At 37.1% G+C, this 14750-nt stretch overlaps 1 protein-coding gene across 1 annotated transcript in view; it reads right to left on the bottom strand.

Annotated features, from left to right (window-relative positions):
• PLCH1 (phospholipase C eta 1) overlaps positions 1-14750 on the bottom strand; it is a 236210-nt gene that overhangs the window by 80615 nt on the left and 140845 nt on the right. Inside the window, exons 5-6 of the mRNA XM_060099970.1 lie at positions 11902-12032; positions 8437-8607 (exon numbers count right to left, since the gene is read on the bottom strand). Coding sequence (XP_059955953.1) covers positions 8437-8607; positions 11902-12032 — 302 coding nt within the window. The remainder of the gene's footprint in view (positions 1-8436; positions 8608-11901; positions 12033-14750) is intronic.

Below are 14750 nucleotides of genomic sequence, written 5' to 3' on the forward strand. Positions count from 1 at the left end.
AACACTAGTGATTGTTTTTTCTATACAGGGCAATTTGTGCTAAAAGAAGAACTGGAGGAAAACTTGATTACGTTTATATAATGTAGTCAATGTTATGCAGTTTATAAAAAGTTTTTACATCCATAATCTTAAATAGCTCTTGTAAACTTAGTATCTTTATCCCCATACTGTAGGTAGGAAAACTGACACTGAGAATGGTTAATTATCACAACCAAAGTCATAAAATCATTAAATGGCAGCACCAAAGTTCAAATTTCAACCTTCTCAATTCAAGTCCAAAGCTTTTTCTTCTACGTTGTATCTACTGTCTGGGTGTTTTCTTTATTTCTACTAAGAAATTGAAATACTTACTTTTTTTTTTTACCATCTTTATTGGAGTATAATTGCTTTACAATGGTGTGTTAGTTTCCACTTTATAACAAGGTGAATCAGTTATACATATACATACGTTCCCATATCTCTCCCCTCTTGCGTCTCCCTCCCTCCCACCCTCCCTATCCCACCCCTCTAGGTGGTAACAAAGCACCAAGCTGATCTCCCTGGGCTATGCGGCTGCTTCCCACTAGCTGTCTTGAAATACTTACTTTTAAAAGTGATTATTTCTTCAGTATAGCTGAAACTCCTGGATCTTAACTTTTGCAAATTTTGCAACTTTTAAATCAGTTATTATAATTTGACCTCTTTGATGATTCCAGATTGGAATGACTCCCAAAACACACGAAACACAAAATCATAATATAATTTGCAAAGAATTTTAACGTTCCTAAACTCTTTTCCATTTATTTTTACCAAAGTAACATATCCATAATTAAGTCAGTCAAAACAGAGATGCTTATGACTAAAAGCAGAATTCCCCCTTTACATGCAGAGCCACTGTCCAGAGGTAATAATGTCAACATCTCTAGATATTTCTTGTGGAATGAGTCTTTATACTCCTAATTATTATGTTAATGATGCTATTTTCTATTTCATACACTTTAAACATTCTTAACTTTTATTGTTTTTAAATAAAGACAACTTTTTTGGGCCAGCAAAAGTAACTTTCGCCCTCTATCCATCCTCCCAATACAGTTATATCTTAACTTTTATTAAACTACAATTCAGTGTGTAAATTGTCCTGAATATGCAAATGTTAACATTAGGTCTATTGTATAATATGATTGTGTTTCTATTCTTATAGAATTTTCTTCTGATTTAACTGCTGGGCTTCCCATCCATTTGTTTAATTTGTAATGTCCCCATCACAAATTCTTCCCAATAACTCTAATGGTCTCTTGGTATAATTTTCCACATCAAAGGCAAGAGGGAATCCATGAATTCCATTTTTTCCACTATAAAGGTCCTCCTTTTTCCAGGCTGGTTGAGTTCTAAAATTTCACTCAGCTTTTTGTCCCAATTTCATTCTGTCACTCTTATCAAAGAGCACTTGAGAGGTAAATTACTTATTTCTTGCACATATTTTTGTGTGTGTCGTGTGTGTTTTTTATTCTGTGCACACATTTGGTTGACAAATTGACCAGGTAGAAAGTTCTAGGTCGGGGGCTTCCCTGGTGGCGCAGTGGTTGAGAGTCCGCCTGCCGATGCAGGGGACACGGGTTCGTGCCCCGATCCCGGAAGATCCCACATGCCGTGGAGCGGCTGGGCCCGCGAGCCATGGCCGCGGAGCCTGTGTGTCCGGAGCCTGTGCTCCGCAACGGGAGAGGCCACAGCAGTGAGAGGCCCGCGTACAGCAAAAAAAAAAAAAAAAAGAAAGTTCTAGGTCGGAAATCATTGCTTCATGTTTTTTGGCTTCCAGAGTTGCTGTTGAGAAGTCTGATTCCAATCCTTTTTACAGGACCTGTCTTTGTTCATTAATTTGATAAGGCTTTCCCTCCCCCCCTTTCTGCAAGTCTTTAGGGTTTCATTTTATCCTTGGCACTGCAAAATTTCACTTTGATTTGTCTCTGCGTGGATCTTTCTACATTCACTGTGTTTGGCACTCAGTGGACTCTGCCAATTTAGACATTCCTCCCTTTTGGCTCTAATCATTTTTTGTATTACTTATTTGATAATATCTTCCCTTCTATTTTTTATCTTTTTCTGTAACTCCTGTTATTCAGATAGCAGACCTTCAGGATCGATCTACTAATGTCCTTATGTTTTTTCCATTTCTTTCCTGTTTGTTCTCCTTTTGGGAAAATTTTCTCAACTTTATCTTCTAAGCCAACTAATGAATTTAGTTCCCTGCTATCTTCTTCCTCTGAATCTTCTTTTCTCATAGCATCTTTCTCTTGCTTCATGGCTGAAATTTTTTTAATCGCTCTGCTGTATTAATGTCAGTTTTTAAAGTTTCCTTCTCCCTGCATTGCCTCTATTTCCTCCAAGTTTCTTGATTCTATTTGTTTGCCTTTGTCTCTTTTTTAAAGCAGAGAATTTCCTCAAACATGGTAAGCCTTGGTTATTTAAAACCCACTTTTTAAATTGACTATTTAAAAACCTATTTCAAACTAAGGCAAGAAAAAATTGGCTGGAAGCTCTGTATTCATGAGCAGAGCTTACTGACTAGTGGGCTTCACCGTAGAATTCTCTGGCTGGACTCAGGAAATTTCTGATGTAAATATCTTTAGGGATTTTTTTCCTTGGGTTGGTGTGTTAGTTTCCTAGGGCTGCTATAATAAAGTACTACAAACTCAGGACTGAAAACAACCGAAACTTATTCTCTCTCATTCCTGCAGGACAGAAGTCCAAAATCAAGTTGTTAAAAGGGATGATTCCCTCTGGAGACTTGGAGGGAGAATCTATTCCATACCTTTCCTCCCCTTGCTTCTGATGGCTGCTGGCAAATCTTGGCATTCCTTGGCTTGGAGCTTCATAACTACAATCTCTGCCTCCATCTTCACACAGCCACCTTCCCTATGTATCTATGTCCTCTTTTCTGTTGCTTATAAGAACACTCATCATTGGATTTAGGGTCCACACAAAATGTAGGATAATTTCATCTTAACATCCTTAAGTACATCTACAAAGACCCTACTTCCAAATAAGGTCACATTTACGGATACTGGGAGTTCGGACTTGGACATATCTTTTCAGGCTACTATTCAACCCACTATAGTCTGTAATATGCCTCTAAGGAAATTTTTCCAAAGTCCTACTTGGAAGGGATAAACCTAGGATCTGAACCTTGGAAGAGGGTTATGGCTCTCACACTTCAATGCATAAATGTTCACTTAATCTTTGTATTCATATCTATTTTTGTGAAACAAACCTCCCAAAACTTAGAAACTTAAAACCACCACCACTTATCAATACTTGTTCACAATTGTGTAGGATGGTAAGTGGGACTGAGTCCAGCCACACAGTTATTGTGTTTTCACCTAGGGGTTACTCACGTGACTGCAGGCATCTAGTCAGGTGACTATAGTCAGATGGTCCAAAATGGCCTCACCAACATGACTGTGGCTGGTGCTGGCTGTTGGCTGTGCCTCTTCACGTGGTCTCTCCTCCTCAGAGAAACTACCTGGCTTCCTCACATGATAGTCTCACAGCCCCAACAGGGCAAGAGTGGAACTGCCAAGGCTCCCTGAAGCCTACGTTCCTTGCACATCTAGTCTGCTACAATCCATTAGTCAAACCAGGTCACAAAGCCAGCCCAGATTCAAGGGGCAGAAAAACAGACTCCACTTCTTCATGGGAGGAGAGGCAATGTCATGCTGCAAAGCCACACACATACAGGGATGTGGGAGCTACTGTAGCCATCTTTATAAACCATCTGCCATGTTCCCCATGTTTCAGTGCCCACACTCAGGTGTGCCTGGTATGACTCAGTCCAGGGTCTTCTGGTCCATCCTCCTCCAGCTCTTATTTTCAGTTTTATGCCAGGGTGGAGAAGGGACAGCTGTCCTGCTGCAAGAGGTAGGGGAGAGAATCTGGAGCCCTAACTACATCTGGATCAGACTTCCAACCAGTGCTTGTGTTTTCAACCCCTGCTCTTCTCCTGTTTTCAGAGTATCATGTGAATTTCATTTTTGATCTTTCTTGGGTTCTTCTGGGCAAATGAACATGCTTTGTGGTTTCCTGCTCTGTGGGCTTGAGTTTCAGTGCTCTGGAGTCTCCTTTGGATCAGGCAAGTTTTAAGATTTTGTTGTTTCTGTTTCCTCCCCCATTCTCTTTGTCCTTGTGGTTTTACAGGGGGAAGAGGTCTTTTTACTGTATTTTGGGTAATTTCAGCAGGGAGTAGAGAAATATCTCTAAATGAATGGTCATTCAGTTTCCAGCTGAATAAGACAACCATGATAGTTATTTATCTCCCCAAAATGGCTACTCTCACTCATCCAAAAATTAATCTACAAATTTCAAAGCATTTAAATACATGACTATTTCACAGAAAAATGTCATTTGGGAACTATATTCAAGGGAGAAAAAATATTACATGACATAATTACTCTGAACAGTCTCTCACTGCTTTAACTGTGAATAATTAAGAAAAATAAAACAAATTCAGGAAAGCCTCTTAAAGGACTGCTTTTATGATGAGAAGAATGCTTAAAAAAAAAAAAAAGATAAAGGTACACTAGCACCAGAAAGGGGGTAGTTATAGCAAAGAAGAATTTATAATTATTTCTCACAAGAGAAGTAAGATTAGAATGACCATGACTCTCACCAAACCAGTCTGGATTCAGTAAAGGGTAATGAAGGGAGAGGGAACAAATGACACCTATAATTGGATCAGAAGAATCAAGGGAATATTTCAGCAGAAAGAATAAAAAAGCAAAACGAGCAACTGTTAGAACCACCACAAAGGGATAATGTATAGGTCTATGCCATAAAGTTCAGCAAGAAGAGGGTGCTCTAGCATGGGATCAGAAAAGTTCTGAAAACTCCCCTGGAATTAACCATCCACATGCATATTTCAGATAAAAACACTACATAAATAGAATTCTGCTTTTGACTTATCTATGGAAGTAGCTTTTGCCCTTGGTTAACAGCTAGAAGTGTTCATAAACAATAAGGGCCCTTCAATATTCCTGCCTTCTCTTCCTCGCTCTTCTATCCATGAGAAACAAAAAGATAAAAAGAAGGTAGAGGCTTGCTAAGAAAAGTTGTCAAGGAGAGTGGGGGGAATGAAATCAATTTCTCACTCCTGAACCAAAACTCTGAAAAGAATTGAGCTCAAAACACATTCAGCGCCAGTGCCAAAAAATGGATAGGAACTCTGGAGGAGATGAAGGTTGCTTTTTGGCAAACAGGGGAAAAAATGAAACAAAGAGCCTCAACCAACCCTCATACTCTGGAACCACAGACTAGTGGACATCTGTGATCTTGATCTGTGGATGCAAGGAAGCAATGGAAGAGAAACCACAGCCAACTGTCTTCTTCCTTAACTGGCACTTCTTCACAGATATAAAAGACAGTAAGAATTTACCTTAGCACATCATATTTTAAGGATGAAAGTCCTAATCAAACAGCAGTTGGACCTGTCAAAGGCATAAATTCAATTTGCAAAGAGCTTCAGTGGAATAAAAATCTGACTCACGGGCCAATATTTGAACTCCCATAATCCCGGACAGCATATGTGGCCGGCAGTGATATTTCATTTCACAACTGAGTAAATCTGTAAAATTTGAATACTCTGGTGTCTACACCAATCTTACGCCATCACAAACGAATGAATTACTGCCATATGGATCATCAAATTGCTTCAGATTCGTTCCACTGTGAAAATCCCATTTTGAAACTCAAAACCCCACAAGACTCTTGACTAATGACTCTCCTGCTGCACTTTTAGATCATGTCCAATTTTTTTTCTCTGTTTTAAAGAATGCTGAAATGCACAACTTTATACCTTTTTTTCCTATACACAATTATTTCCTTAGGATGAACTACTAGATGTAAAATGGATTGGTAAAATTTTTATATATTATATAAAATTTAATGATAAAACTGCCCATAGAAAGATTGTACCATTCCACAGCTTCACCAGAAATATAAGAAATGGACACCATGTTTGGTAGTATATTTTTTTAACCTTTACTAATTTGATGGGTGAAAAATGGTCACTTAACATTGTAAATCAACTATACTCCAATAAAAAAAAATTTTAATGGAAATAAAGCAGAAGCATATTAAAATAAAAATTAAAATTCAAAAAAAGTCTTGGTTTTATTTCACATTTTTAAATTACTAGTGAAGGATGAACATTTTTAATAGATCATTGACATTGTGCAATTTTTTTAATATGTTTCAATTGTTTTGCACATTTTTCTATTGGGTAGTCATCTTTTCCCTCAATAGTCTATGAAAGCACTTTCCATATTAAGGAAATTCACTATTTCTCTCTTTTGTGTATTATAAATATTTTCCGAGTTTGTACCTGACATTCATTTTATGATGTTTGATATATTGGACCACATATAAAGTTTCAGGACATTAATATTTTCCTTTATGGTTTATGCCTCTTGATATATGATAATTTTAAAAAATTTCTTTCATGTTATACCGACATGTAGCTTCAAGCTAGTTTAGAAAATTAAACTGGAAATGCGTAATCATCTGCCAGGAGCAGATGTCACAGAACACTGGCTTCTGTTTTCCCCAACTAAAATTTACTGGTTGAATGTCAATATAACAAAAGGAGGGAAGAAACATATGCCCCTTAGCAAGTGACATCCACTATTGCTATTTAAATGGATTGGGTAAATTCCACTAGCACAAATGAATTTGAAGTCCCTTTCTTTGAACATTTTAATTTCTCACACTGCTGTGCTTCTGAATATCTCTGTCAAAGGGCTTTCACATTCATCATCCCAATCAATTTTCAACCTGACACTGTGAGATAAGAAAGGTAGGTATCAGCTCCCCTTTGTACAGATCAGGAAACCAAGGCTCAGAAACAATACTGAACGGCCTGCCCAAGATTCTCCAACCAATAAAGCTCGCAGGATATGAAATGCAGATTTCCTGGTCTAAGGTTCTTTCCACTATACTGTGAAGAGTTCTTCTGATGACAATGCAGGAGTAGTTATAATTGCAGGAAACAGGGAATAGAGATTTATAAAGGGCAAGTTCTCTGGGGAAAATAATTCTTCTATTACCCCATTCCCATTTTCTGCCTATCTTAACAGCTAACTTTATTAATGGAGAATATCTGCCTTTGCCAAATTATCAAACTAAAATAACTGATTTTGATAAAACATTTTGCTAACACTATCTGGCTTAATCCTTAAAGCAACAACATGTATAAAATCTGGATCTATAATTCCTAAAATGTATGTGATTGTGGTAATGGGATAAAGTAAAATATTACCAGGTCTAGTGTCTTTTTTCTGATACCACCAACTCTCTGACTCTCCGACACTAGGTGGGTATCCAACAATGCAATTCAGTCATGACACTAACCATCTGGAATCAGCATTAGACCCTGCAGGGCTCAGTCCCACAGACTAACCCCACTTCAGATGCCAGCCGCAAATGAGGTGCTCAGGCTACCCCCACTTCTGCCTGGCCTACTACAAATTTGGTAGTTCTGGACATTACTTAAAACAGTAAAAATAGATTTTAATCAGTAACTATTGCAAAACGGAAAAGGAGAGCTCAGTACAGAACTGGCTTATTTTTGAATACAAGTGGAGATTTGTAGCCCAGGAGCAAGGTAGGGGTCAGTGGAGGCATAAGAGGGGATTCTGGCTAGCCCGACCTGACAGGATTCTTCCTGAAATGCAGGCCAGGGTGATCAAATATCACCCAGGGAATAGTGGTAGGCAAGGAATTTTATCAGATATTGAGGGCGATTAGATATCGAGGATGGAGATTCTGGTCAAACTGACTTAGGATTCTTGCCACAGCTGGACTCTTGAGGACAAGGCCAAAGGATGGAACCTTCGAAAAAATGGCTCAAAAGAGCCTGCTTAGAGTTTGTTTCATTAAGGAGAAAGTCTTTGTCAATTCCCACAACTCAGTTTCCAAGATTGGCTAGAATGACTCACAGAATTTAGAAAAGTGCTTTACTTACTATTACTGATTAATTATAAAGTATACAGCTCAGCCAAAATGGAAGAGATGCAAAGGGCAAGTTATAAAGGAAGATATTTACCAATGAACTACTACACTGCTAGTTAAGAATTATGTCATAGTTAATAAATGTCTAGCTATATTATTACTATAAAGAAAACATTACCATGGTATCTGAAAGGAAACACATGAGTTAACTGTCACTACTCTGTGGAAAAATATGCATACTTATGGTTAAAAATTGCATAAGTGTTCAGTTTGTCACCCCCTCTTTAAAGATGCTGGAAATACATTTTAAATAACTCATAGATAAGATTTTTGTGGAATTGTGATATTTACCCCTCTATACTAAATTTAAAGTATACCTACACCCAACCTCAAGAAAAACTCATGTTATGTTTCACAAGTATTTTTAAGTAAACATTCAGTTTAACAGTCTAATGATACCTTTTGCTCCACCTTCAAAAACTGAGCCAGTTCTTCCACAGTTAGGTGATCTTTCTTGTCACTGTAGCTCAAAAGCAACAAATAAAGGTCCCGTCTCAATGACATCATTTTGTAAAAAACACAGAACTCTTCAAATGTCAAAGTTCCCTGATTCTCATCTGTATCAGCTTCCTGAAAGAGGCAGAGAAAATAAAAAGGCAGTGTGAGAGTTTGAAATAGGAAATTCAGTAGCTGGAAATAATATTTACTATAAAAAAGGCGAATACACATTTCACAAATGGTAAACAAGTTCTTTTCAAGCACACATGGATCAATTTAAAACTGACTATATATTAGGCCACAAAAAAGTTTCAAATTATAAAGAATCAACCTTATAAAAACTAATTTCTCTGATCACAGTAAATTTATAAAGCAACAAACAAAGCTTAAAAAAAACTGTCTGGAAAAGTGACACATTTCTAAATAGGAAATGAAACGTACAGAAGTAAACGCATGCACCACGTGTTACAACTTGGGTGATGCAGTAGTTAAGAGGGAAACTTGAAGTTTTCAATGTATAAGCAAGGTAGATTAAAATCAGAGAAGCTAATAATTCAACTCCAAAAGCTAGAAAAAAGTTAAGCTAAAGAAAATAGAAGGAAATAAATTATAAACAAAAGCAGAAAGCAATGAAATAGAAAACAAGCAGATATAACATCAAAGGTGAGCAATTAAACCAAAGATGGTCTTTTGACAAAACTAATAAAAGAAATTTTGGACAAGACTAATCAAGAACAAAAGAGAGAAAATACATTTAATACATGATGAAAATTCTAGTCTCTCATCAGCTTCTGAACTGCGATTCAATCAAATGTAATTTTTACCTATAATAGAATCTCTCTTAATTCTGCATAGGTAGCTTATTGCTCTTACAGCCATCAGCATCATTGGTACCTTTTCCTCCATAAAAGCCTGAAAAATCCATCTGGACTGATCGCTAGTTGAAATTATTTGTTCCTAGTAATTATCGAGCAAGGATCTTTCGCCACGTACCTGCCTTCGGATTGGCTGAATTTGTCATAAAACCATAAAACTGTTGGGGATATATAATGAGTAACCAATCCATTTACATGATCTCCTTTATTTTAAGTGAACACAGTTGTAGCTGAGCAAAAACTGACAGGGACTGAATGGCATTTTGAAATTCATAGATGTTGTGACATATAGTCAGCTGGTATGTGGTTTTAAATACAGTTTTGAAAGTCAAAGTGTGTATAAAAATATACTTTTTTAAACTTTGCTAACTTTGGGTCAATGATGAGCAAACACTTAGACCAATATTTAAATCATACACTGTTTCTTTGTGATGCTGTTGCTGTTGCCTTCTGTCATTTTAAAGGCAGAGACAGATTGGTCTACAGAATACCAACATTTTTGGTGTTTGAGGCTCTTGGTTGTAGAGTCTTTGCATCCAAAGAAAGTAGGTCTAATGTTCATATTTCTGCCATAACTTTGTTTCAAAATATCTAACCCTGGATAGAGAGATGATACATTTTTCAAGACTTCCTTGGAAATGCCTAAACCATTAAGAGCAGTAAAACTCTAAGGTTTAAGCAATAGCATCAAAGACTTCAAAAGAAGCTATCCATACCTTAAAAGATTATTTTTTAAAAAAACCAGTTGAATCTTGCACTGCAACAAAAAGGCAAACAAAATTCCAGGAAGGCTTTAATGTCTTTACTAGCAATTCAGTAAAAAAAAAAAAAAAAAAAAAAGTTCCTTAAAATAATACTAAGATCTTTGTTTCCATCACTCCACCCTGAGCACTCACAGAACTCTGCTACATGCAAGACCTATGATAGAAATATTCTACATACAATAGAAGCCCAGCTGCTTCTCTAGTCACTCCCGGCTTGAGAAGTCTTTCAGTCTTTAAATTCAAGGTCATAAAAAGAGACATTACTGTTTTCTTAAAACTTCTCTAAAGCATTAACTTTGAACTTACAAGACTTTTGACATAAATTTTTCCCGGTTTACCCTTTAAAACACTTATTGTATTAGAGATAAAATGTGTCTGAAGGAGGAAAAAATATAGAAGTAAAAATAGTTCAATATCTTATGTTACTTCTCTATCTTATTTCCAAAAAGTACCCCCCAAAGCATTATTTTTGTAGGTATAGACTTTGCCCTCCTATTTAAGTGTGACCTCTCTGATTTAATCAGAGCTATCTCTCCAGTACTCTGAATATCTCCTATGGAAAGGAAAGCATGGGGAGGTGGGGCTTGAACCAGAACAAAAGTAAGGTGTCACAGGGAGTGCCAAGAATGTGGCAAACCTTTCCATATAGTTTAAAGACAATTCACTCTGTGACAACTCATTTCCCCTCCAAAGTCCCTCATTCCATCTCTGGTTCCTTTTATAGACTATCTCATTCCTTCCTCTTCTTTCATTTCTCTTTAGTGCAATGGGACCAAGTTCCCCCAGTGCAAACCATCTCTAGCTTCCAAGGACAAGACCACAGGACCTGTGACCGTAAGAGGTCACAGATCAAAGCCATCCTCCATCTTCCATTCATTGTTGCAACTCATCCCTCATGCTGTTTCTGCCCTTACCATCTCTGATAACACGAGGTTAGAAAACAAAGGAAGTGCAAAACATTAAACATCATAAAATATAACCCTTATACTTAATTTTACACATTAAAAATATCACCTACTTAGTCACTTAGAAAATCACTGCAAAACATGGATATACATATGACTTATCTCCAAATAAGAGCATTTCCTAAATCAGTAGTCTACTAATTACTAATAATCTAACATGTCCTTGCACCAACTTTAACTTAACAGAACTCACTTCTGCACCTTAGGTGGAAGACTGAGTACAATCCCAGCTGGGGGCCACAGAATAAGTTTGGGCTCATGGATTTTCCTCCAGAACTTACCAACAGGGAAAGAGCATCTCATCTAACACCAACAAGCAGTGAAGTGAACTTCTGGAGGGCTCCCTAAATGGTAGAAGTGATACAGCACTTCTAAGCCTTATGGATTCTAAATCTTAAACTCCTCTGTAACAAAATAGAGGGCTCTTGAGGATTTCCACACGTGCTATTTTGTCACGTTACTCAGTCTTTTTTCTGATCCTCACAACAGACCATGAGGTTGGTGGATGAGATGTTATCATCCTCTTCAAGTGACTTGATCCCATTTACCCCATTATTTAAGTATCAGGTAAAATGCTTAGAATTACTCTCTAAAAATGGCAACAACAACAACAAAGCACTTTAGGAAGTGAAACTGTGGATGCATGTTAAGTTTAGGAAGTTTTCCTTGATGAACTAAAATGCCTCTGTCTTCAAAGAAAAGCAAAACAATACAGAGTAGTAATATTAGCTTCCAACAAGACAAAATAGCCTTTTGAAATACCGATATCGATAACCTCCAACGTGTATTTTACATAAGGCCAATCCAATTGTGAAAATATACCTGAAACATTTGTCTGACTTTTCTTCGGGGCAGATTGACATTTAGTTTGTGCATCAATTGGTGTATCTCTTCAATGTTCAATAAGCCATCACCATTCTTATCAGCTTCCTCAAAGGTCTGCTTCACCCACTTGCAGAAAGGTCAAGAAAAACACTTGCATTTTCATCAAAATAAAAACTGCTTTCACAGAATACTCACAAGGACATTTATCATTAACACCAAACTTGAGAAGAAATTCTTTTGAGGAGGACCTGCAATCCACAGGCTCTTAGTGAGCTACTAACAGTGACAACAACAAAAGGAACTGGGGTAAGGAGAGCACATATAGGTGACTCCCTTCACTGGGAAATGAGAGTCAAACCATATTATTCTGCGAGCTTCTTTAACATTTTATCCAAACTGTTAAAGCATCTCTACGATGTGATGAGGCACCATGTATACCAAATTTAGGCCTTATCTTCTCCATCTACGACCTTTCATCTAGTATTTTTTTTTTTTTACCTTCACAATACCCCTACACAACATGATCTTTTCAATTCCCTTTTCTCAGTCCCACTCTTACATTTAGAAGCTTAGACCATCTCATTCAATCTCCTCATTGTTCAGATGAGGATATAAAACTAGAAGAGAGGGAGAAATTTGGTAAGAATTAGTAAGAGAACCAGGTCCCAACCCCAGGTTTCCCTTCAACTTGGTCTAGCACTGTTTTCTCCTGCACAGAAGGCCTGTCTCTACACTGCTCCTCTTCCTATGACTAGCTTTGACAATTCTTACCTAATATCCTCAACTTCTAAATCAAGCGCATTAATAGGAACTGCAAGCCTGATATGATAGAGGTTGCTTCAAAGCTCAGGTATGATACTAGGTGCCTGAGGATATGAGTTTAGATACAAAGGATTTACATCATGTGAACTGAGATTTTAAAAGGCCCCCAGGAGGATGAGTCTTGGGTCATTTTACATAGTGAGGAAGCAGAATAACTGGTAACAAATGGATGAGTTTAAAATTCCCAGTTAAGTTTTAGCAGAGGGCTTTTTTTAAATGTATGATTCACAGTTGTTAGGGGGTAGACAACAGAAGGTAGGAATGGTATGTATATTTAGAAAACCAAATTGAGCTTCAAAATTCAAAGGGTAATGAAGAGGAAAAGAATGAAGATGATGGAAGAAAAACAGAATCAAAGTAAGGGAAACACTGAGGTTTAAATCTAAGAAATGGGAGAATGGGAGTAGGTCAAAGGAAAGTGTCAAAGAATAACATTTGCTTATCAAACAGGTGACATCAAACTGAAAATTTTTCATTTAAGACAAAATATTAACTAACTTCCCAGTAGTAACTCAGAACACTTATACTTCTTAGGTGATTCAAACTATGATTATAGGAGATTATACCTTAGAAAGTAAAAACTAGAAAATTAGTCTTATTTCTCCTAAAGTTAAATAGAAGTGATTTTTCAATCGTAAATATCTGTTTCACATTTTGTTCCCTTTATAACATTTGAATATAACCAGCCCAGTTCTTTCAAATTCAATTGTTCCTCATAGAGTTCAGGCAGGACCTCATTATATATGATACCTGGAAATTAAAGGGTGACCCAGGACCAGGGGAAAAATAACTGAAGAATCAAAAGAGTGAAACATTTGGGCCAGTTACTAGTAAATACCTGAATCTCATTTTTTTCTGTTTTCTGGGAATACAGCACCCATTGCATGAGCTCTATTTCTTTTGACTGTGAACACTGCTCTGTGCCCCACAAAATATTTGGCCAGAGTTCAAAGAAATGAATAAATGAGTCCAAGGATGGCAGCATTTTCATCCTTTTATTCTATACTTCTTTATCAAAGCATCTCAAAGACTTCTCCAGAGAAGAAGCAGGTACAAGCAGACACTAAGCATGAATATTCTGCAGAAAAAAAACCCTTTTGGGTGAGCCTGTGTCTGCAAGGCCTTCAGTCTCAACACACAAGCTGGCCTTGACAACTGGTTTAGGGGATCTGGGATTGGTAAGACAGAAACAGAGGCTGACTCAGACAAAGAAATATACACTACTCCTGATTCCATGCTAACTTGGCCCTGTGACAGTGGGTCACTTACATCACCTCTTGGGGCTTCCATTTCTTCATGTATAATGTCTGTGAGCACAACTAGATGACCCTGAAGGCCCTTCCAACTGTAAGATTCTATGAAAGGAAATACCATTCTCTCTCAGTAACAGTACACATGGTATAAGATAAAATTGCAGGTAAAAGTATTCTGATACCTCAAAGTTGTTGTTCATAATTAAGACATGAGTGCCCAAGAAAACCCTGAATTAATGATTCATAGCCAATACATGATAAATTTAAGAAAAGAAATAGTAATTCTGCAAAGAAAAACTAGGAGAGTAAAAACTGAATGAAAATTACGGCCTAGTATTGTTTAATCAAAAAACTTTAGGAGAATATAAAGCATTGAACGGTATTATTTAGTGCAGGGGTGGGCAAACTTTTTCTGAAGAGGGCCTGATAATAAATATTTTAAGTTTTGCAGGCCATTTGGTCTCAATTGCAACTACTCTACTATGCCGTTGTTATACAGAAGCTACCATAGATAATACATAAGTTAATTGGCATAAAATTTCATGTGCCACAAACTTTATACTTCTTTTGATTTTTTCAACCATTGAAAACCCACTGTTAGCTTAGGACCCCATATAAAAAGGTGGTGGGTCAGATTTACCTATAGGCTGCAGTTTGCAGGACCCCTGATTTATAGGGAAGGTGTACGGCTTCAATTTACAATACCCATAAAGTCTTCTACAGGTAATAATTTCCTAAGTGGCATCAAGAGGTAAGGTGGGGGCACCAAGG

The sequence above is a fragment of the Mesoplodon densirostris genome, chromosome 5 (genome assembly GCF_025265405.1).
Source record: "Mesoplodon densirostris isolate mMesDen1 chromosome 5, mMesDen1 primary haplotype, whole genome shotgun sequence".
In the NCBI taxonomy this organism is placed as follows: domain Eukaryota; kingdom Metazoa; phylum Chordata; class Mammalia; order Artiodactyla; family Ziphiidae; genus Mesoplodon; species Mesoplodon densirostris.